A 24,744-nucleotide genomic window follows, 5' to 3' on the forward strand; every position below is an offset into this window, starting at 1 on the left:
TGTGTGTGTGTGTGTGTGTGTGTGTGTGTGTGTGTGTGTGAGAGAGAGAGAGAGAGAGAGAGATGTCATAAGTGGAATAGGTGGAACAAAACATGCTGGTTGCCAAAAAAAACTCGCCCTCAAAGTCGCTCAAAAACTCTCTTCTTGCCCTTCCCCGAAAAAAGCATGTTTGTGTTGTTGTATGTATTGCCCGAGTCTATAGGTGTTACCCAAGCAAGTACAAAATATAGAGTATTCAATTAACTTTATACAATCCACAATTGATTTATCTTAATTTTGTTGCAATTGATTGCACTTGCGCATTTCTAAGTGACACATAGGTGATTGTCAGAGAATGTCTAGGAATTGCCATGAAACCAAAGATGTGCAGCAAGACAATTTAAACGTTTTAAAGTATGGTTATGCCATAACATGGAAGTTCACACTAGGAAGAGGAAAGAAATGCTAATACTAGGGGTGGTTTACGCATCCCACAATCCGTTTCCAGATTCATTATTCATTTTTTGTCTATTTAAGAAATCCATATTATACGAAAGACGTTCACTAATATATTAGCTTCTTCATTCCAGTATATTTCCCCTTCTTTCTGTTGATCATGCGGGCACAGCCAACTTTATTATAGATCGTTTACAACAGAAACAAGACTCTCATAAGAGACTGTTAACCGACATCTCTGCAGTTGCCGCAGTAGTTGAGGGTGGCCTCGCAGTTGTCGAAGGCATGGCTGCCGCATCGGCCGCAGGGCTGCTGGTTGTAGATGTGCTGGAAACGCTGCTTGAGGTCGGCTCCGCTGCGGGCCTCGTAGGCACCATTGCAGCGGTAGATAGCGGTGCAGCTGCCGGATACCCTCGACGTGTACGCCGAGTAGATGGTCCCGTCGTTATAGCGCCCGATCGCAGTGTTGCAGTCGTTCTTGCTCACGAAGCCGCACAGACCCGAGCCAGCGCAGTTGTCCGAGTAGCCATAAGCTACTACTACAAGTGCTGCTGCAAGAATAAGAAGACTTAGAACAAGACGCCTGCGGCCTGCGGAAGAATCCATGAGACTCAGTTACACAAGGTGGAGTAGCCCGATCAGAAGATGCACTACAGCTTGTATATATATACACAGAGAAGCTTTTCGACCACCAAGCAAAGGCATGTCTATCCAGACTTCTTTGGCTTGCCCCACGCGCACCGTAAAAAGCACATTCCTGGTGAGCAAGTTCAACATGTGTCTGGAAGAGTCCCATCACTAGGATCACTTTCTTGAAGCTCCTTCTATTATTCAAGATCTCTCGATCTTATCGTGACTAGGGCAAACTGCACGTGCACCTTGTGCCTTGTTCTTAAACGAATCGCCATTGCAGCTGCACCTTCTCCCTGTTTTCATCTTTTTTAGTGTTGTTCTCATCTCCAACTCTGTATCTGCCATTGTCATTGGAGCTACAAGGGAAAGGCACTAGAATCTGTGCCATTGATATCAAGGAAATCCAAGGATGGAGATGCAACAAAAAGGCGCTTCAATCCACACTCTCTATTATGCGCCTCAATCTCCACCATGGATCTCAAGTGCCTCCATCTATAGCCTCCAAAATGCATCAATTTCAAAATACTGGTACCCATGTAAGTTGAGTAAATGCTAGGGCACCCTTAACCCATGGGTTACCATAGTAGGTTCACTTGGTCTTCGCTTAATCCATTCCTTTTATGAGACCCTTTTGAGACCCTAATTCTCCCCTAATGATTATTTCTCTTCCACATGCCTTATCTATGAGTCCAAACTTTCCAAATCTCTAGCGATGCCACCATAGGTGGTCTATATCCTTACAAAGAAGCAATCTCTCTAACAAAGCCATCTACATTCTCTCTACTGTTTGTGCTCCTCTACTGCAATCTCTCTACTTCTACATTCCCTCTCTTCCTCCATCCTCTCTCACTTAGTTCCCTTCCGCTCTCTACCCTTCTCTCACTCTCTTTGACCTCTCTATCCATCCTCTCTCACCCCTTCTCTCTGTAAGAAAATAATACAACGTCTGTGCTCAACAGATAACAGGATCTCGTACGTAAGAGAGAAAACAAGATAGTATGGAGAATAAAAAATTTGATTACTGTAGAACTGATACAATAGATGGCACTGCCTCCCAGCCGTGCACTCCTATGAAAGAAGCTTTGATGGCGTGCTGGAAACAGTTGAAGACGGAGGCTGAATGCTAAGGAATCAAGGTTGCTGTAGCCAGTGATGCAATGGGCTTCACGGGCTTGCTCTTATATAGCCACCAGTCGTAGTCGGTTAGGCTTAATTAGGTGGCCGACCCAGTCCGCCCAAAACGGTCGGTTGGGGGTCCCGAAATAGGCCACCGACCATACAATAGAATCGGTGTGCAAAACAAAGGAATTGACCTACAATTGCCGTTCGGCCCACAGCCATCCGGGATCATCTGAGGCTCCAAACGGGCCCTGCAACCCGAGAGTGGGCTACCCCTGGAAATGTTCCGTCTACCCTCAGTGCGATCAGTCAAGGGATGCCTTCCCGTACTTGCATGTAGCCTAGTTGGCAGTGTGCCAACTCTATCTGAAGCTGTCCAGCCATCAGGCCACACATGGCACAGGTGCAAGGTACATAGTTGCTTGACAACGAAGTTTTATGTTGACACGTTTAATAGTATAGTCACTCACTTTTTAGAAAATTGTAGATCCTGGGGGCTGGGGATCTCTGGAGAGTGCACAACTGTTGTTGGATTTGCTTGAGCTGGAGAGCTACCTTGTGTAAGAACTGTGTACATTGTTTAATGCTTTATTTTTGATAAAACAAAAGTTTTTTTGGATTATATTTGAGTGGGAAAACATGCTATTGTTTGCCTTTTAGGATTGTTCCTGATTCAAGGTTTCTAATGAATCTCCACGTCCACAATCCTTTGGATGGACGAGTCCATTTGGGATATTACACTGTCCTGGCTTGCCAGCTTCATAGGGATGATGGACCACAGACCATCACTGTTCGCTGGATGGGATACTATGAATGTGTGCGGACACGACTTTTCTATCTAGGGCAAAATGGGGACTACACGTACACCTTTGTCAGCTTGTTGACAGCCCTTTGCGTCTGAGTAAGTACTCTAAAGAATGAGTTGGGTTTTACCAACATACATGTATAAAAGTTTTATGGCTCAATAATTATAGTTCCTAAATTATCTTTCTATGTGATGCTGGTCCAGATACGATTGTTGGTACTCCGTTGTATGTTCGTAGCCACGGTGGACGCGGCGGACATGGTGGACGTAGAGTGAATGGCCGTCGCAGGCTTTTCCCTGCACTACATGGCCGCAAACTTTTCCCTTAGAGATGTTTGTGTGTATTGTAGATTTTGTATGTTCAATTATGACTTTATTTTGCGGCTGTGTATTTGGATATATCAATCAGTTCTTTGATGTAGCTATTGCATGTTCAGACATGTGACTGCACTTTTGGATGTGATATTTTTGAAGTACTCTGTCATAGAGAAATTTTTTTTTGGACGTGGTGGATGTGGAGTACATGGCCGGCACAGGCTTTTCCCTATAGTACATGGCCACAGACTTTTCCCTTTAGGGATGTTTGTGTGTCTATTGTAGATTTTGTATGTTCAGTTATGACGTTGTATGCGGATGTGTATTTGGACATATCAATGAGTTCTCTGGTTTCAATTTCGGATGTAATATTTTGAAGTACTATGTCATAGACATTTTTTTTTGTTAGAATATGTTGCTGGTTTCAGACATTTTAGCATCTTGAGACCCGGCGGAGCGGGTCGCTAGCCCGTCATAGACGGGTCAGGTTACTCGAAAGAGTTTCACACGAAAGTGTTAGAAGCTAAAATCATTATTGGTACCAATGCTAATGATAGACCGTTTATTTGAAGGATAACATTCATTCCGACCAACCTTAAACTTCCATTCGACATCAGGAGACGGCAATTTCCTATCTGATTAGCATTTGGCATGACAATCAATAAGTCACAGGGCCAAACATTGTCTGTTTGGGGGGCTGTACTTGGCGACACTAGTATTTAGTCATGGCCAACAATGCGTGGCATTTTCACATATCTGAGCATCAAACGCTGGGGATCTCTGGAGAGTGCGCAACTGTTGTTGGATTTGCTTGAGCTGGAGAGCTACCTTGGGTAAGAACCGTGTACATTGTTTGTTGCTTTATTTTTGTTAAAACAAAAGTTTATATTTGAGTGGGAAAACATGCTATTGTTTGTCTTTTAGGACTGTTCCTGATTCAAGGTTTCTAATGAATCTCCATGCCCACAATCCTTTGGATGGACGAGTCCATTTGGGATATTACGCTGTCCTAGATTGCCGGCTCAATAATTATAGTTTCCAAATTATCTTTCTGTGTGATGTTGGCCCAGATACGATTGTTGGTACCCTATTGTATTTTCATAGCCACGGTGGATGCGGCGAACATCGCAGGCTTTTCCCTGCAGTACATGGCCGCAGACTTTTCCCTTAGGGATGTTTGTGTGTCTATTGTAGATTTTGTATGTTTAGTTATGACTTTATTTGCGGCTGTGTATTTGGATATATCAATCAGTTGTTTGATGTAGCTATTGCATGTTCAGACATGTGATTGCACTTTTGGATGTGATATTTTTGGAGTACTCTGTCATAGAGAAATTTTTTTTGGACGTGGCGGATGTGGAGTACATGGTCGGCGCAGGCTTTTTCCCTATAGTACATGGCCACAGACTTTTCCCTTTAGGGATGTTTGTGTGTCTATTGTAGATTTTGTATGTTCAGTTATGACTTTGTTTGCGGATGTGTATTTGGAAAGAGTTTCACACAAAAGTGTTAGAAGCTAAAATCATTACTGGTACCAATGCTGGGGATAGAACGTTTATTCGAAGGATAACATTCATTCCGACCAACCTTAAACTCCCATTTGACATGAGGAGATGGCAATTTCCTATTTGATTGGCATTTGGCATGACAATCAATAAGCCACAGGGCCAAACATTGTTTGTTTTGGGGCTGTACTTGGCGACACCGGTATTCAATCATGGCCAACTATATGTGGCATTTTCACATATTCGAGCATCAAACGCTGTTACTTAAGGTTTTCATTTTGTGGAGTGCGTCTGATACCAGGGGCGAGGAGATGGATAATTCTTCTACCACAAATGTTGTGTACAAGGAAGTTTTGCAATTGGCAACAGCAAGAGCCTAGGAGTATGACATTGCTCTTTCAAGCCCTCTTGAGACTTTCTTGGGTGGCAAATCTTCATTTTGGTAATCTTTGTATAGCTTTTTTAAAACTTCTTTCAATATTCCAACTGTCATAGGTCTTCAAGAATGTTGGCTATTTACATAAATATGAACTGAGACGTGATATTTCATGACTTTGTCCTTGATAATGTTTGGATTTCATTTTTCATTTGAGTCATGGGTTTGCAATATAATACAGCCTATTTTCTCTTCAAGCCTATTGTTTTTTTCCAGTATATGTAGATTGACACGTGCGTTCTTTTTTTCCAATGCGATACGATGTCTAGGCAGTTCACGTTTGTCATCGAAAAAGGAGCGCAGGTGCAAGGTACATAGTTGCTTGACAACCACGTTTTATGTTGACATGTTTAATAGTATAGTCACTCACTTTTAGAAAATTGCAGATCCTACGGGCTGGGGATATCTGGAGAGCGCGCAACTGTTGTTGGATTTGCTTGAGCTGGAGAGCTACCTTGGGTAAGAATCGTGTACATAGTTTATTGCTTTATTTTTTTGTTAAAACAAAAGGCTTTTTTTTCGATTATATGTGAGTGGGAAAACATGCTATTGTTTATCTTTTAGGACTGTTCCTGATTCAAGGTTTCTAATGAATCTCCACATCCACAATCCTTTGGATGTACGAGTCCATTTGGGATATTACGCTGTCCTGGCTTGCTGGCTTCATAGGGATGATGGACCACAGACCATCACTGTTCACAGGCTGGGATACTATGAATGTGTGGGGACACGAATTTTCTATCGAGGGCAAAATGGGGACTACACGTACAGCTATGTGAGCATTGTTGACAGTCCTTTGTGTCTGAGTGAGTACTCTAAAGAATGAGTTGGGTTTTACCAACATACATGTATAAAAGTTTTATGGCTCAATAATTATAGTTCCTCAATTATCTTTCTATTTGATGCTGGTCCAGATATGATTGCTGGTACTCCGTTGTATGTTTGTAGCCGTGGTGGACGCTGCGGATGCGGTGGACGTGGAGTGAATGTCCTTAGCAAGCTTTTTCGTGCAGTACATGGCCGCAGACTTTTCCCTTAGGGATGTTTGTGTGTCTATTGTAGATTTTGTATGTTCAGTTATGACTTTATTTGCGGCTGTGTATTTGGATATATCAATCAGTTCTTTGATGTAGCTATTGCATGTTCACACATGTGACTGCACTTTTGGATGTGATATTTTGAAGTACTTTGTCATACAGAATTTTTTTTTGGACATGGCGGATGTGGAGTACATGGCTGATGCAAGCTTTTCCCTATAGTACATGGCCGCAGACTTTTCCCTTTAGGGATGTTTGTGTGTCTATTGTAGATTTTGTATGTTCAGTTATGACGTTGTATGCGGATGTGTATTTGGACATATCAATGAGTTCTCTGGTTTTACTTTCGGATGTAATATTTTGAAGTACTATGTCATAGACATTTTTTTTGGTCAGAATATGTTGCTGGTTTCAGACATTTTAGCATCTTGAGAACCGGCGGAGCAGGTCGCTAGCCCATCATAGACGGGTCAGGTTACTCGTATATTATTTATAGCTCGTTGTTTCTTTGTCCCAGGCTATAAAATTATCCTATGCCTATTTGTGTTCATCCTTTTCTCTCATATTTTTCGTCTATATGAGGTGCTAATTCACATCTAGGGTAATTTAGGATTCCTATACTTATTGCAAAGTCTGCATTCATGCATGCTTTTCTTTTTCTCTTTTGACTATGCATCCATGTAGGGGTATGCATATATTGATACATCATTCTATTATTGGCCTATTAGAGGCAAGTATTCACCATTTGGCGCTTTCTAAGTATGCATATCTCCATATGCCCATGTGTGTGGTTATGCATGCTTATATTCTCAAAAGTATGTATGCATGTGTGTATATATTCTCATGTCCATATGTACATGTGTGTCTTACCATGATATATGGCTATACATATAGAACATAATGACCCACTATTGGTCCTCCAAGGGGATAGATCCAACGTGTCCATGGTAAAGTTCATGCCTTTCCCACCTTTTTTCCTTTGTGTTCGAATCTCTAGTTGGATTTTTCCAGGCATATGTTAAGTTCAAGCTCTTGTATCTTATTGAAGACTTAGCTTATATCCTCACGTTGTCGTTATTAATAAAATTCATCTTCCTGATGGCAATCCTCTCCAATATGTGAGAAACTCATGGGTTTCATCATTGGCCCAAAGTTTATGGTATGCATCTTCTTATTTTATGGTGTCCCATTATTACTAGGGTGTGTCTATACTCTTCGAAAAGGTTAGATCCCTTTGGGAGGTAAGTGTGTGTGTGTGTGTTGTGAGAGAGAGAGAGAGAGAGAGAGAGAGAACAATGCGTGCATGAGAGAGGGGGTAGAGAGAGATGTGACAGAGTTAGACATAGACGGAGATAGAGAGTTGCAATAAGGACAAGAAGGACAAAGAGACAACAAGACAAAGTACCGATAGACGCGTGCACAGATCCATTTACTGAACTAAATAAAAAACTTACGGATGCGTCTATTTGCGCGTCTATGTTCGCGTTTGGAGACCCGCGTCTAATTGCGTGTCTATATATCAGAGACACACACGTATAGATGCGTAGTTAGACGCATAAATAGACGCGCTTATAAACGCGTTTATAGACGCACATATAGACGCAAGTCGAATAGACAAACACGTATATAAACGCGTTTTTAAACGCACTGATAAACGCACTTTTTTTTTTTTTTTTTAAAATTTTACAGAATGCTGTGTATGTTGTGTATGCTATATAGTTACAAGAATCCCATATCCACATTGTGTAATTCAATTCTTACAGCCAACCTCATTTTAATTACAATTCCAAATAAAACATTACAACTCCAAAATTGAAAGTTAAAAAAGTGCTTGTATATACATATAGCACGAAGCTAAGCCATGTCATGTGGCTTCAAGTACAAAAAATAAGAGGAGTGTATATACAAGAGACACAAAGCCAAGCCAATGGCTTTAAGTACAAAAAAGAGTAGCTAGCACTACTTGTACGACTAATCTATGTTCTCCAGGTCCTCGCTTCCTTCCACGCTCCCTTCTGCGCTCCCTTCTGCGCCTCCTTCCTCCTCTTCCTCATCGTCTTGTGCACGGGCCTATAAACAAGGGACAACATATATCAATGTATGAAAAATGAAATCTTTACTTATAATTTTGGCATTATTTAATTACTTTCAAATACTTGGGGGGCCGCTCCAATAGCTCGGGTATACTGCTCCTCAGTAATCAACCCGTCATCATAGAAGTGCCTCCATGTATCTCCTCTGCAATAGTGGCGGTGGTTGGTTGTCTCCACAGGAGTAGTGTATCTGCCCACGATCTCAAGATGCATGACCGTGACACACTTTGTGGAGGGATTAGTACAAAGAAACAACCTCCTAATAAACTACATAAGCAATATAATTTGAGATCGATACTTACAAATTGGGCCTCCCATGATTCAACAACCCCTGCTCCAAAATGCGCGCTTCCATATTCCTCCATCTAGATCCTCCGTGCCTCCACGTGCTGCAGACTAGGGTCCTCCCTCGCTGACTTCATTGCCTCAAGCCTGGCAAGCTCCACTAGTGCCTGCCTCAAGCAAAGATCTTTTATTGCTAAGTATCGTAACAATCTTTGACTTGGCCCAGTTATCTGTGAATTGGCGATTGGGGGGGTTAGGATACCTAGAGCGAACAGTAGCGAGGGTCTCATCAGCCAACCTCTTTGGGTGGTCTTTGTAGTGGATAAAGCAATCTCTGTAATTGTTAGCAATTACAGAGCGCATGAAGGCCATGATGTCCTTCCCCCGCGCATCCATCAAGATGCCTCCTGTCTGAGTGATGTCATAATAAATCGTACCATCACCTAGAGGCACGTCTAAATCATCTGAATCATCATTCTCCCCACTATTACATGGCCCAAAGCACTGTGCCATGCATCCCCCACCGCTCTCCGTGCTACTATCCCTGTCGTGTCGAGCTCGTACGTTGGCCACTCGTAGCTTGAGACTACACAGGACTACGTTGACCACTCGTAGCTGGAGAACCGAGTCATGACGGCACAGGAGTACGTCGATGGTCAACATAGAAGGACCTCCTGACGGCATGGGGGAAGGGGCATAAGATGGGATGGCAGAAGGGACATAAGACGGCATGGGGGAAGGGGCATAAGACGGTACGGGGGAAGGGGCATAAGAAGGGGCATAAGACGGCTATGCTGACTCCGCTGGGGTGATCTCAGGCGGTGTGGGGTGGCTTGGAGTCTGTAGTGCCGACTCCTGGGGAGTGTTTAGGGTACCCGTCATATACCCGTATAACTCCGCAGGACTAGGAGGGTGCCCTAAAAGGTTATATAAGTCCTTGCAAATAGATTCCCGGGGATCAGGTGAGCTGGAGCGCTTCCTAGCCACATGTTGAACTGGAAAAAAGGAAAAAAATCTATTACTGATGAGCTGAGAAGAAAGGGAAAGAAAAGAGAGGCTTACTGTCAGAGCGCGTCTATAGACGCGTCTAACAGAGCATCTAACAACTCGTCTAACAGAGTGTCTAACAGAGTGTTTATTAGAGCGTCTAACAGAGCATCTAACAGTGCGTCTATCGATGCATCTGTCTGTGTCTGCAAATAGGCCAGATGCGCGTTTAGACGCGCCTGTAGATGCGCTTTTAGATGCGCTCTGAGACGCGCCTATAGACGCACTCCGACAGATGGGATTCCTAAAAAGTAGAAAAGGACATTGCGCCCGACACAAAAACGTGACACTGATACCCAGATCATGCGCTTCTTGGATACGAGAAAGTACAAATCTAGAGAGAGCAAACTTCCAAACAAGATCAACTGCAAAAAGACTTACTTGGATAGAGGTATGGAAGGTTCTTCTTTCTTTTTCAAAGTTGCTTCTCCTCCTTGTTCGTCCTCCTCTCCTTTAAGCTTAGAAGTAAGTGTGGGTGCCTTCCTCTTGAGTGTAAGCTTGGAAGTAAGTATGGGAGCCTTCCTCTTAAGCGTTGAAACTATGGATCTGCTAATAAGGAAGGAAGCAAGCCGCGCGAAGTATAAGTAATGTGAAGAAAAGCAAAGCGAGCGGCGCGCTAAAAAGCAGGTTTAAAAGCCGCATCTATATTCGCATCTAATAGCGCGTCTATAGGCGCATCTAAATACACAGAGTAGACGCGCTTTTAGACGCGCCTTTAGATGCGATTTTAGACATGCTTTTAGATGTGCCTTTAGACGCGCCACAGAGTTTAAACTAAACATTTGAAGAAGAGCAAATTTGGTGGGTTGTTTGTTTGTAGGATGTCTTCATCTTCAACAAGTAGCTCCAGTGAGGATGAATCCCTCCGTATCCACCATTGCGAAATGTAGTTGGAGAAAAAAATCAAATGTCTGTGTGATCGATGTCGAGGAAACATGTATCATGCACGCAGGTTTACACTCAATCATATCTCAAAGTATGGAGAATGGGATGTGACCGTAAACAGGGTAAGGGTTTGTAAGTTAAGGTTGATTGAGATACCTATGGGTGTTCATATGTTTGAGTTATGATCCCGTTTTAATTTGATACAGGATGCAGTGCCACACTTGCATATGTTACCCTATGCTCGTCATGTGGAGGCGAAGCGTCGGCGATATGAGGTGGGATCTTTAGGAGGGACCGTTACGGATGCATGGAGTGATGGTGATAGTAGCCCTCCGCCATTACCTCATGAAGTCGTGGAGGAGGAGGTGTTTGATGATATGGTGCGGGATTTATATGTCCATCAAGGGAGGGATAATAGCATGGAGCAGGATGATCTTGTTACTGCAGCATCGACTCCACTGTTTGAGGGGTGCACATTCTATGTTCTACGTGCCTCCCTTGAGTTACTAAACTTGCAAACCGTCTATGGATGGAACAATGCAAGTTTGAATGCATTACTCAAGTAAGCTTTAAAGTCGATTTTGCAAACATGGTGAATTATGCTAGTGGGTCAATTACTCGAATGCTTTTCCTCATTTATGGTCTTCACGTGCAAGCTATTGTGTAAAATGCTTCAAAGGGAGAATAAACTACCGACCTCAAGAGATATGGCAAGGCAACATGTGACTTCTCTTGGAGGATTAGATTACAAGCGCATCCATGCATGTGTCAATGATTGCGTTTTGTTTCGTGGACTACATAAGGATGCAAGAGAGTGTCCTACTTGTGGAGAGGCAAGATATAGAGTAGATCTCAAACCCTTGGACGTGCCTCATAAGGTATTGCGACATTTTCCCATAATCCCTCGCATTCAACATATGTTCAAGTGCAAATCTATTGTAGAGCTCATGTCATGGCATTCCTCCCATCGATCAACCGATGGCAAGTGGAGAACTCCTGCGGACTCTCCTGCGTGGAAGCATATTGAAGACACATGGCCAAGCTTCAAGGAAGAACCTAGGAGCTTGAGACTTGGATTGGGTATGGACGGTGTGAACCCATTTGGTCTCAAAAGCACGTCTTACAGTGTATGGCCAGTGGTATTGGTGAATTACAATCTTCCACCCTCTATGGCTATTAAGAAAGGACATGTCATGCTATCCCTTCTAATTCCAGGGAAGCATAAAGTCAAAAACCATGATGTTTATTTGGAGCCTTTGATTGATGAGCTAGAGATACTTTGGAGAGGTATCGAGGTGCATGATGTGAGCAGGCCTCCCTCGTCACGAGACTTCAACTCCAAAGTAGTCTTGATGTGGACGATGCATGACTTCCTAGGCTATGGCGAGTGTTTAGGTAAGCATTGCATTTTTAATTATGAATAGGCAAAGGATGTGGCACCCTAAACCCACCTTCCACTCTTAATTGCATCTATTGTTCAGGTCTCACTACATCGGGTTACCATGCATGTCCTGTTTGTGGTCCTTCGCTAGTTGCCTCACATGCAGACGCATTGAATAAGGTCATCTATGAGAATCACCATCGATTTCTCCCACCTGAACATCCTAGATATGTTGCCCCTTGGAATGAAGTCCTCCCACAATCACTCACCGCGGGAGATTGGATGAGAATTCGGGACGGTTCCATGACTCCTCCACCACTTGGCATGAGCCGGTAAGGGTTTGTAACTGTTGGCTGGAAGTAAAGATTGGCTATATTGGCTGAAAGTAAAGATTGCACGCTAACACTTTATTTTGTTTAGATACTCCATCTTTTATCGATTACCATATTGGTCCCACCTCAAGATCAATCACGTGCTTGATCCCATGCATATCTTCAAGAATGTGGCATCTACCATTTGGGAGCATTTGAATGGGACACGAGATTCGGCAGGCATAAGGGAGGATCTACGTACCACAGGGAGGATGCGTGAAGCTTGGCCTCAAGAGAGACCAAATGGGCGTGTTTTTTTACCTCATGCACCGTGGATGTTATCAAAGCTAGAGATGGCGACGGTGAAGCGCGCTATTACTACAATTCGTACTCCCACTGGATGCATGAGGTGTTTGAAGGGAGCCTTTACAAAGAGCAAGAAAAGAGGTGTAGAGCAATTATATGGCTTGAAATCTCATGATTGGCACAAGATGCTCCAAGTAAGTATTTTATGTGCATAATATCTTTTTCCTTTCAAATTTGTGAGTGAATAGCTATAAGCAACTAATCAACCACCTCCTCGCGGGTTCAGTTCATACTACCTGCTAGCATTTCACGTAGTGCATCGAAGGACGTGAAAGATTGTATTTACAAGATGGGCGAGCTTGTGAGGTATGTGAGCTCAAAGGAAATAGATCCCACCACGCTTGAGAATGCTCGAGTTATGTCAGTGGAGGTGGTTTGTTTAGTGGAGGAGACATTTCCACGTTCTATTCTCACAAGCCAACTACATCTCATAGTGCATTTGGTGGATGAGATTGCTATATGCGGTACTATACATGCACGATGGCTGTTCTTCCTGGAGCGCTTCATGAAGACCTTGAAGGGCTTCGTGAGACAAAATGCAAGACCCGAAGGTAGCATGGCCGAGGGTTGGTTGGTACAAGAGTCACTTGTATATATTTCTGAGTTTCTTGTTGATGTGGATAGCTCTCTCCCACGACTATGGAGAGATGATGAAGACCTAAGGATGCCCTCTGTTGTGCCTCAAGGAAAAGGATGCAACAAAGTAATAGACACGGAGTTGCATAATAGTATCAATCTCTTTTGCGTGCTTAATAGTGATGTGATGAAAAGATGGGTGACAAGATACGAGGATGCAAAGGCAAGAAGACAAGAAGAAAGGGCCCTCTTTCGTACACACCACGGATCTCGTGTGCCATACCCTCAGTATCTAAGAGCACTTCCAAAGGATATTCATGTGGATTGGCTACTTGATGAAATGGAGAAAGCAGAGAAAGACGAGGGGATGCATATCACAATGGAAGAATGGGAGTATGCTAGGGGATGCATGAGCAAGGTCGGTATATAGAATGTTATGCATAAATTAGGAGCTTTCAATAATTTAGATTGCTTATTTAATTGGTTTTTTCTTGGTGTAGTGCACTATGTTCAATGCTATATGATGTGAGGGCAAGCATTTTCGAACACAACGGATTGATGATAAGAGAAACACACAAGATTGCGGCGGCATTGCTAGCTTTGAGGGAGCCAATGGAGCCATGGATGATTATTGTGGCATAATCCAAGATATTATTATGCTTGACTTTCCACGCTTCTTTGTGTATGTTTTGGATGTAAAGTGGTTTAAGGACATGGTGGAAAGAGGCCCTAATGCAACAATCAAACGCCATGCAAGTGGCTTTGTAACTATTGACTCCACAAAGTTTTGGCAAAGTAGGAAGGACACACTAGTACTACCGCAACAATGTGAACAGGTACTGTGCACACATATAAAAATACTCGCTTTTAAATATTTGATGCAAGAAAAGTAACATGATTGTATTTGTGTTTGAATTAGGTTGTCTATCAACCAATGGTGGATAATAATAGATGGTGGCATGTCATACCTATTATGCCACATTCCAAAGTGATGTATAGTACATTTACTAATATGGAGCGTATGGAGGATGATCATGGCCATGGACATGATGATGATCGTGATACGAGAGAGGAGGATGATCATGAGATAGGAGATACAGATATTGAGGCCATTACCCGTGAGGACGAGCCTACCATTCGAGATGCTGATTTCGATGAGCACATGAGTGGCACAAGTAGTAGTGGGTTGAATGTATTTGTAGATCTAAACACTTGTTTGGATTTTGAAGTAGATAGTTTGGCAAGGGTTGATCTTATTGAGGATGAGATTGAACCGTAGCCCCATAATTGATATTGGCAAAACTATTTTACATATTGTCTCATTCTCCTCATCTCACTTAATTCTTGTATCTGTGGGCTTGCAAAAAATTATGTGCTTTGGTAATCATGGGTAATGTTTGGAAAGCAATGATGTACACCAAAATCTCACTTTCTGTATTCTCTGGTTTGCGTCTATTTACGCATCTAAATGCGCGTCTAATTCTCAGTGTAAATGCGCAAATAAATGCGCTAATACACGCGTAAATAGACGCGCTAATAAATGCAATGTTAGACGGGCCCGTATTTTCTCAAGTTAGACGCATACGTAGACGTGGTAATTTATGCGCAAATAGACGAGCTTTTAGACATGCATTTAGACGCGCCCGTAATTCCTCTACTAAGGCAACGCCTATAGACGCGCCCGCGCTATTTTGCGCGTCTACCAAGTGCGTCTATAGTTGCTTTGTCTTACTGTGGTACGTTCACCCTTTGGTGCTTTCTAAGTATGCATATCTCCATATGCCCATGTGTGTGGTTATGCATGCTTATATTCTCAAAAGTATGTATGCATGTGTGTATATATTATTCTCATGTCCATATGTACATGTGTCTTACACCATGATATATGGATATACATATAGAACATAATGATCCACTATTGGTCCTCCAAGGGGATAGATCCAATGTGTCCATGGTAAAGTTCATGCCTTTCCCACCTTTTTTCCTTTGTGTTTGAATCTCTAGTTGGATTTTTCCAGGCATATATGGAATGGAGAAAGCAGAGAAAGACGAGGGGATGCATATCACAATGGAAGAATGGGAGTATGCTAGGGGATGCATGAGCAAGGTTGGTATATAGAATGTTATGCATAAATTAGGAGCTTTCAATAATTTAGATTGCTTATTTAATTGATTTTTTCTTGGTGTAGTGCACTATGTTCAATGCTATATGATGTGAGGGCAAGCATTTTCGAACACAACGGATTGATGATAAGAGAAACACACAAGATTGCGGCGTCATTGCTAGCTTTGAGGGAGCCAATGGAGCCATGGATGATTATTGTGGCATAATCCAAGATATTATTATGCTTGACTTTCCACGCTTCTTTGTGTATGTTTTGGATGTAAAGTGGTTTAAGGACATGGTGGAAAGAGGCCCTAATGCAACAATCAAACGCCATGCAAGTGGCTTTGTAACTATTGACTCCACAAAGTTTTGGCAAAGTAGGAAGGACACACTAGTACTACTGCAACAATGTGAACAGGTACTGTGCACACATATAAAAATACTCGCTTTTAAATATTTGATGCAAGAAAAGTAACATGATTGTATTTGTGTTTGAATTAGGTTGTCTATCAACCAATGGTGGATAATAATAGATGGTGGCATGTCATACCTATTATGCCACGTTCCAAAGTGATGTATACACAACAACACAAAGCAACTATAGACGCGCTTGGTAGACGCGCAAAATAGCGGGCGTGTCTATAGGCGTTGCTTTAGTAGAGAAATTACGGGCGCGTCTATAGGCGCGGCTAAACGCTCGTCTATTTATGCGTAAATCACCGCGTCTATTTGTGCGTTTGACCTGAGAGAATACGGGCCCGTCTAACAACCCGTTTATTAGCGCATCTATTTGCGCGTGTGTTTGCGCGTTTATTAGTGCGTTTACACTGAGAATCAGACGCGCATTTAGACGCGTAAATAGACGCGCTCCAGAGAATACAGAAAGTCAAATTTTGGTGTACATCATTGCTTTCTAAACATTGCCCATGATTACCAAAGCACATAATTTTTTGCAAGCCCACATATACAAGAATTAAGTGAAATGAGGAGAATGAGACAATATGTAAAATAGTTTTGCCAATATCAATTGTGGAGCTACGGTTCAATCTCATCCTCAATGAGATCAACCCTTGCCGAACTATCTACTTCAAAATCCAAACAAGTGTTTAGATCTACAAATACATTCAACCCACTACTACTTGTGCCACTCATGTGCTCATCGAAATCAACATCTCCAATGGTAGGCTCGTCCTCACGGGTAATGCCGGCCTCAATATTTGTATCTCCTATCTCATGATCATCCTCCTCTCTTGTATCACGGTCGTCATCACGTCCATGGCCATGATCATCCTCCATATGCTCCATATTAGTAAATGTACTATACATCACTTTGGAACGTGGCATAATAGGTATGACATGCCACCATCTATTATTATCCACCATTGGTTGATAGACAACCTAATTCAAACACAAATACAATCATGTTACTTTTCTTGCATCAAATATTTAAAAGCGAGTATTTTTATGTGTGTGCACAGTACCTGTTCACATTGTTGCGGTAGTACTAGTGTGTCCTTCCTACTTTGCCAAAACTTTGTGGAGTCAATAGTTACAAAGCCACTTGCATGGCATTTGATTGTTGCATTAGGGCTACTATCACCATCACTCCATGCATCCGTAACGGTCCCTCGTGAAGATCCCACCTCATATCGCCGACGCTTCGCCTCCTCACGATGGGCATAGGGTAACATGTGCGGGTGTGGCACTACATCCTGTATCAAATTAAAACGGGATCATAACTCAAACATATGAACACCCATAGGTATCTCAATCAACCTTAACTTACAAACCCTTACCCTGTTTACGGTCACATCCCATTCTCCATACTTTGAGATATGATTGAGTGTAATCCTGCGTGCACGATACATGTTTCCTCGACATCGATCACATAGACATTTGATTTTTTGCTCCAACCACATTTCGCGATGGTGGATACGGAGGGATTCATCCTCACTGGAGCTACTTGTTGAAGATGGAGACATCCTACAAACAAACAACCCACCAAATTTGCTCTTCTTCAAATGCTTAATTTAAACTCTGTGTTGCATCTATCGCCACGTTTATAGGCACGTCTAACATCGCGTCTATTCGCACGTCTAAGTGCGCGTCTACTCTGTGTATTTAGACGCGCCTATAGACGCGCTAATAGACGTGACCATAGACGCAACTTTTTAAACCTGCTTTTCGGCGCGCCGCTCGCTTTGCTTTTCTTTACCTTACTTAAACTTCACGAGCGGCTTCCTTCCTTCTTTATTAGCAGTTCCATAGATTCGAAGCTTAAGAGAGAGACTCCCATACACAGTTCCAAGCTTTCACTCAAGGGAAAGGGACCGTACCTACACTTGCTTCCAAGCCTAAAGGAGAGGAGGAGTACGAACAAGGAGAAGAAACAAGTTTGGAAAAGAAAGATCCTTCCATACCTTTTTCCAAGTAAGTCCTTTTGAAGTTGTTCTTGCTTGCTCTTTCCAGTTTTGTACTTTTTCGCATCCAGGAAACGCAGGATCTAGGTATGAGCGTCACATTCTTTTGTTGGGCACGACGTCCTTTTTGACTTTTTAGTATTGTTGTCTATCGGTGCGCGTCTATAATCACGTCTGACGATGCGTCTAAAAGCGCATCTACAGGGGCGTCTATCCGTGGGTCTGGCTTGTTGCAGACACACACAGACGCGTTGTTAAACGGACTTATAAACGCACTGTTAGACGCGCTTTTAAAGGGACTGTTAGACGGACTTGTAGACGGACTGTTAGACGGGCTTTTAAATGAATTGTTAAACGCTCTATTAGACGCGTCTATAGACGCGCAGATCAGACGGGTCTATAGACGCGCTCTGACAGAGCGTCTTTTTTCTTCCCCTTTCTTCTCAGCTCCCAAGATTTGTTTCCTATTTTCCAGTTCAGCATGTGGCCAGGAAGTGCTTCTAGCTCACCCGATCCGCGGGAATCGATTTGGAAGGACTTATATAATCTTTTAGGGCACCCTCCTAATCCTGCGGAGTTATACGGGTATATGACGGGTACCCTTAACACTCCCCAGGAGTCGGCACTACAGACTCCGAGCCACCCCACACTGCCTGAGATCACCCCAGCGGAGTCCGCACAGCCGTCTTATGCCCCTTCCCCCATGCCGTCTTATGTCCCTTCTGCCATCTCGTCTTATGCCCCTTCCCCCATGCCGTCAGGAGGTCCTTCTGTCTCGGCGAGCCATCGACGTACTCCCCAGCCGTCGAGACTCGGTTCTCCAGCTACGAGTGGTCAACGTAGTCCCGTGCAGTCCCCAGCTAGGAGTGGCCAGCGTACGAGCTCGACACGACAGGGTAGCAGGCGTAGTAGCAGGGAGAGTGGTGGCAGATGCATGGCACAGTGCTTTGGGCCATGTGGTGGTGAGGAGGAGGATGATTCAGATGATTTAGACGTGCCTCCGGGTGATGGTACGATTTATTATGACATCACTCAGACAGGAGGCATCTTGATGGATGCGCGGGGGAAGGACATCATGGCCTTCATGCGCTCTGTAATTGCTAACAATTACAGAGATTGCTTTATCCACTATAAAGACCACCCAAAGAGGTTGGCTGATGAGACCCTCGCTACTGTTCGCTCTAGGTATCCTAACCCCCCCAATCGCCAGTTCACAGATAAATGGGGGAAGTCAAAGATTGTTACGATACTTGGCAATAAAAGATCTTCGCTTAAGAGACAGGCACTAGCGGAGCTTGCCAGGCTTGAGGCAGGTCAACCACCAAGGGGCCCGCTCCACACCGCTCACAAGCGTGAGTGGAAGAAGGCAATGAAGTCAGCGAGAGAGGACCCCAGTCTGCAGCACGTGGAGGCACGGAGGATCCAGATGGAGGAATATGGAAGCGCGCATTTTGGAGCAGGGGGTGTTGAATCATGGGAGGCCCAATTTGCAAGTATCGATCTCAAATTATATTGCTTATGTAGTTTATTAGGAGGTTGGTTGTTTCTTTGTACTAATCCCTCCACAAAGTGTGTCGCGGTCATGCAGCTTGAGATCGTGGGCAGATACCCTACTCCAGTGGAGACAGCCTACCACCGCCACCATCGCAGAGGAGATACATGGAGGCACTTCTATGATGACGGGTTGATTACTGAGGAGCAGTATACTTGAGCTACTGGAGCAGCCCCCCAGGTATTTGAAAGTAATTAAATAATGCCAAAATTATAAGTAAAGATTTGATTTTTCATACATTGATATATGTTGTCCCTTGTTTACAGGCCCGTGCACAAGACGACGAGGAAGACGAGGAAGGAGGCGCAGAAGGGAGCACAGAAGGGAGCGTGGAAGGGAGCGTGGAAGGGAGCGAGGACCTAGAGAACATAGATTAGTTGTATAAGTAGTGCTAGCTACTCTTTTTTGTACTTAAAGTCATGGGCTTGGCTTCGTGCCTCTTGTATATAGACTCCTCTTATTTTTTGTACTTGAAGCCACATGACGTGGCTTAGCTTCCTTATTTTTTGTACTTGAAGCCACATGACGTGGCTTAGCTTCGTGCTATATGTATATACAAGCACTTTTTGAGCTTTCAATTTTATTGCGTTTTGGAGTTGTAATATTTTATTTGGAATTGTAATTAAAATGCGGTTGGCTGTAAGAATTGAATTACAGAATGTGGATATGGGATTCTTGTAACTATATAGCATACACAACATACACAGTATTCTGTAAATTTTTTTTTTTTTTTAAAAGCGCGTGTATCAGTGTGTTTAAAAACACGTTTATATTCGCGTCTGTCTGTTCGACTTGCGTCTATATGCGCGTTTATAAACGCGTTTTTAAGTGCGTCTATGTATGCGTGTCTGTGCGCGTCTATACGCGCGTAAGTCTGATATATAGACGCGCAATTAGACGCGGGTCTCCAGACGCGCCAATAGACACGCCCATAAGTTTTTTATATAGTTCATGAAACGCGTCTGTGCGCACGTCAGTGGGAGCTTTGTCTTGTTGTATATGTTAAGTTCAAGCTCTTGTATCTTATTGAAGACTTAGCTTATATCCTCACGTTGTCCTTATTAATAAAATTCATCTTCCTGATGGCAATCCTCTCCCATATGTGAGAAACTCATGGGTTTCATCATTGGTCCAAAGTTTATGGTATGCATCTTCTTATTTTATGGTGTCCCATTATTACTAGGGTGTGTCTATACTCTTCGAATAGGTTAGATCCCTTTGGGAGGTAAGTGTGTGTGTGTGTGTGTGTTGTGTGAGAGAGAGAGAGAGAGAGAGAGAACAGTGCGTGCATGAGAGAGGGGGTAGAGAGAGATGTGACAGAGTTAGACATTGACGGAGATAGAGAGTTGCAATAAGGACAAGAAGGACGAAGAGACAAAAAGAATATTGTGTGTGTGTGTGTGAGAGAGAGAGAGAGAGAGAGAGAGAGAGAGAGAGAGAGAGATGTCATAAGTGGAATAGGTGGAACAAAACATGCTAGTTGCCAAAAAAACTCGCCCTCAAAGTCGCTCAAAAACTCTCTTCTTGCCCTTCCCCGAAAAAAGCATGTTTGTGTTGTTGTATGTATTGCCCGAGTCTATAGGTGTTACCCAAGCAAATACAAAATATAGAGTATTCAATTAACTTTATACAATGCACAATTGATTTATCTTAATTTTGTTGCGATTGATTTATCTCAATTAACTTAGAACAAGACGCCTGCGGCCTGCGGAAGAATCCATGAGACTCAATTACACAAGGTGGAGTAGCCCGATCAGAAGATGCACTACAGGTTGTATATATATACACCGAGAAGCTTTTCGACCACCAAGCAAAGGCATGTCTATCCAGACGTCTTTGGCTTGCCCCATGCGCATCGTAAAAAGCACATTCCTAGTGAGCAAGTTCAACATGTGTCTGGAAGAGTCCCATCACTAGGATCACTTTCTTGAAGCTCCTTCTATTATTCAAGATCTCTCGATCTTATCGTGACTAGGGCAAACTGCACGTGCACCTTGTGCCTTGTTCTTAAACCAATCGCCATTGCAGCTGCACCTTCGCCCTGTTTTCATCTTTTTTAGTGTCGTTCTCATCTCCAACTCTGTGTCTGCCTACAAGGGAAAGGCACTAGAATCTGTGCCATTGATATGAAGGAGATCCAAGGATGGAGATGCATCAAAAAGGCGCTTCAATCCACACTGTCTATTATGTGCCTCAATCTCCACCATGGATCTCAAGTGCCTCCATCTATAGCCTCCAAAATGCATCTAAATCTAGTCCCTTCATCTAATCCTTTGATCTCCACCATTAGATCTATACAAGACGTAATGGTCCACGACAAATGGAAACCTATCCCTCTTTATTCTACGTCTAGTTTGTCAACCTTTGCTAGTTTGCAGCCCACCAAAGGTGCCTCCCACCAATTTGAGCATCCTAGGCCTTTGATCCATCCACTATCCACCTCCATCCAAAGGCCAAGATTAATCAATTTCAAAATAATGGTACCCATGTCAGTTGAGTAAATGCTAGGGCACCCTTAACCCATCCATGGGTTACCATAGTAGGTTCACTTGGTCTTCGCTTAATCCATTCCTTTTATGAGACCCTTTTGAGACCCTAATTCTCCCCTAATGATTATTTCTCTTCCACATGCCTTATCTATGAGTCGAAGCTTTCCAAATCTGTAGCGATGCCACCATAGGTGGTCTATATCCTTACAAAGAAGCAATCTCTCTAACAAAGCCATTGAAAACAATTATAAAAATCAGTCAATACTTCGTCCATCTCTCAAGCATCCACTCCAACCATTCTACTAAATGTACCTATAACTTTGTTTCGAGACTCCTTTCCATACTGAATCTCAAGGTCAAACTCTTACATGAGTTCAACCCATCGAGCCTTACAACTATAATAACCAACTTGGTCACGAATATACTTTAAGAAATTATGGTTGGTCCATACAACAAAGATAACACCATAGAAATAACGACTCCATAACCTTCTTTTAAGAAATGACCCGCTACTACAAGCACGTCCTTCTCCTTAATACATGGGATATTTGAATGGCACCTTGGTAAGGGAATGGGAATGGTGAGATAAGGGAACATGGACAAGAGAAAATGGGAATGGTGAGATAAGAGAACATGAGCATCTTAAACTACACAAAGTTAGACTTTATTTCTTGACGTTCAGAATGATACACGGATCAGGCAAAAACCACCATACTGGAATGCAGTAGAGGAGCACAAACAATCATGCTAGTGGTGGTGGTGGAGTGGAGGTAGAGGGTCAAAGTATGATTCCCACCCTAGTAAACCATGTTAACCCCTTTGATCAAGATCTTTGGGCCTTCTATTGACCTCAATTACACAATGTCACTATGCATACCATAAGGAACTCATGGACATGCACGAGCTAAATCCGATTCCAAATGTTGGCCCTCCTCTTCCTCCCTTATCTCCACAATTAACTTGCGCGCATTGCCCTTCCTCTCGTGAGCTTGCACCTCTTCCTTCCTCCATCACCTCTTTCTTTCTCTATCATGCCCTCAATACCCCCCTGTTTCTTTCCCCCTTTCTCTCTATACTTTAACCATCCCTCTATTCCTCCACTCTCTCTCACTTAGTCTCCCTTCTTCTCTCTCTACCCTTCTCTCCCTACCCTCATGATCCTGTACCTCTTTCCGTCTCTCCATGATCCCTTCGCACCTCTCTCTTTTCCCTTTTCTCTTTCTACTTCTACATTCCCTCTCTTCCTCCATCCTCTCTCACTAGTAGTTCCCTTCCGCTCTCTACCCTTCTCTCACTCTCTTTGACCTCTCTATCCATTCTCTCTCACCCCTTCTCTCTGTAAGAAAATAATACAACGTCTGTGCTGAACAGATAACAGGATCTCGTACGCAAGAGAGAAAACAAGATAGTATGGAGAATCAAAAATTTGATTACTGTAGAACTGATACAATAGATGGCGCTGCCTCCCAGCCGTGCACTCCTATGAAAGAAGCTTCGATGGCATGCTGGAAACAATAGAAGACGGAGGCTGAATGCTAAAGAATCAAGGTTGCTGTAGCCAGTGATGAAATGGGCTTCACGGGCTTGCTCTTACATAGCCACCAGTCGTAGTCGATTAGGCTCAATTGGGTGGCCGACCCAGTCCGCCCAAAACGGTCGACTGGGGGTCGGAATAGGCCACTGACCATACGATAGAATCAGTGTGCAAAACAAAGGAATTGACCTACAGTTGCCATTCAGCCCACAGCCATCCGGGATCATCTGAGGCTCCAAACGGGCCCTGCAACCCAAGAGTGGGCTGCCCCGAGAAATGCTTCATCTACCCTCAGTGCGATTAGTCAAGGGATGCCTTCCCGTACTTGCATGTAGCCTAGTTGGCAGTGTGCCAACTCTATCTGAAGCTGTCCAGCCATCAGGCCACACATGGCACAGGTGCAAGGTACATAGTTCCTTGACAACCACGTTTTATGTTGACACATTTAATAGTATAGTCACTCACTTTTTAGAAAATTGTAGATCTTGCGGGCTGGGGATCTTTGGAGAGCGCGCAACTGTTGTTGGATTTGCTTGAGCTGGAGAGTTACCTTGGGTAAGAACTGTGTACATTGTTTAATGCTTTATTTTTAATAAAACAAAAGTCTTTTTGGATTATATTTGAGTGGGGAAACATGCTATTGTTTGTCTTTTAGGACTGTTCCTGATTCAAGGTTTCTAATGAATCTCCACGTCCACAATCCTTTGGATGGACGAGTCCATTTGGGATATTACACTGTCCTGGCTTGCCAGCTTCATAGGGATGATGGACCACAAACGATCACTGTTTGCTGGCTGGGATACTATGAATGTGTGTGGACATGAATTTTCTATCGAGGGCAAAATGGGGACTACACGTACACCTTTGTCAACATTGTTGACAGCCCTTTGCGTATGAGTAAGTACTCTAAAGAATGAGTTGGGTTTTACCAACATACATGTATAAAAGTTTTATGGCTCAATAATTATAGTTCCTAAATTATCTTTCTATGTGATGCTGGTCCAGATACGATTGTTGGTACTCCGTTGTATGTTCGTAGCCGTGGTGGACGCGGCGGACATGGTGGACATAGAGTGAATGGCAGTCGCAGGCTTTTCCCTGCAGTACATGGCCGCAAACCTTTTCCCTTAGGGATGTTTGTGTGTGTATTGTAGATTTTGTATGTTCAGTTATGACTTTAATTTGCGGCTGTGTATTTGGATATATCAATCAGTTCTTTGATCTATCCAAGACGTAATGGTCCACGACAAATGGAAACCTATCCCTCTTTATTCTACCTCTAGTTTGTCAACCTTTGCTAGTTTGCAGCCCACCAAAGGTGCCTCCCACCAATTTGAGCATCCTAGGCCTTTGATCCATCCACTATCCACCTCCATCCAAAGGCCAAGATTAATCAATTTCAAAATAATGGTA

At 43.3% G+C, this 24,744-nt stretch overlaps 1 protein-coding gene across 1 annotated transcript; it reads right to left on the reverse strand.

Moving 5' to 3' along the window:
* Nucleotides 1-472: 472 nt before the first annotated feature.
* Nucleotides 473-1,102, reverse strand: LOC147883590 (meiotically up-regulated gene 117 protein-like). Its single transcript, XM_087400073.1, has one exon. It carries the CDS (start codon nt 1,039-1,041, stop codon nt 661-663), a length of 381 nt encoding a protein of 126 aa, XP_087256199.1. The 5' UTR covers nt 1,042-1,102; the 3' UTR covers nt 473-660.
* Between the last annotated feature and the right edge of the window lie 23,642 nt (nt 1,103-24,744).

The sequence above is a fragment of the Dipteris shenzhenensis genome, chromosome 28 (genome assembly GCF_047967505.1).
Source record: "Dipteris shenzhenensis isolate YYH24624 ecotype China chromosome 28, Dip_SZ_1.0, whole genome shotgun sequence".
NCBI classification, from domain to species: domain Eukaryota; kingdom Viridiplantae; phylum Streptophyta; class Polypodiopsida; order Gleicheniales; family Dipteridaceae; genus Dipteris; species Dipteris shenzhenensis.

Bases quoted from the DNA above. Each gene is read 5' to 3' on its own strand.
- LOC147883590 (XM_087400073.1), bottom strand. From the start codon at position 1,041: ATGGATTCTTCCGCAGGCCGCAGGCGTCTTGTTCTAAGTCTTCTTATT.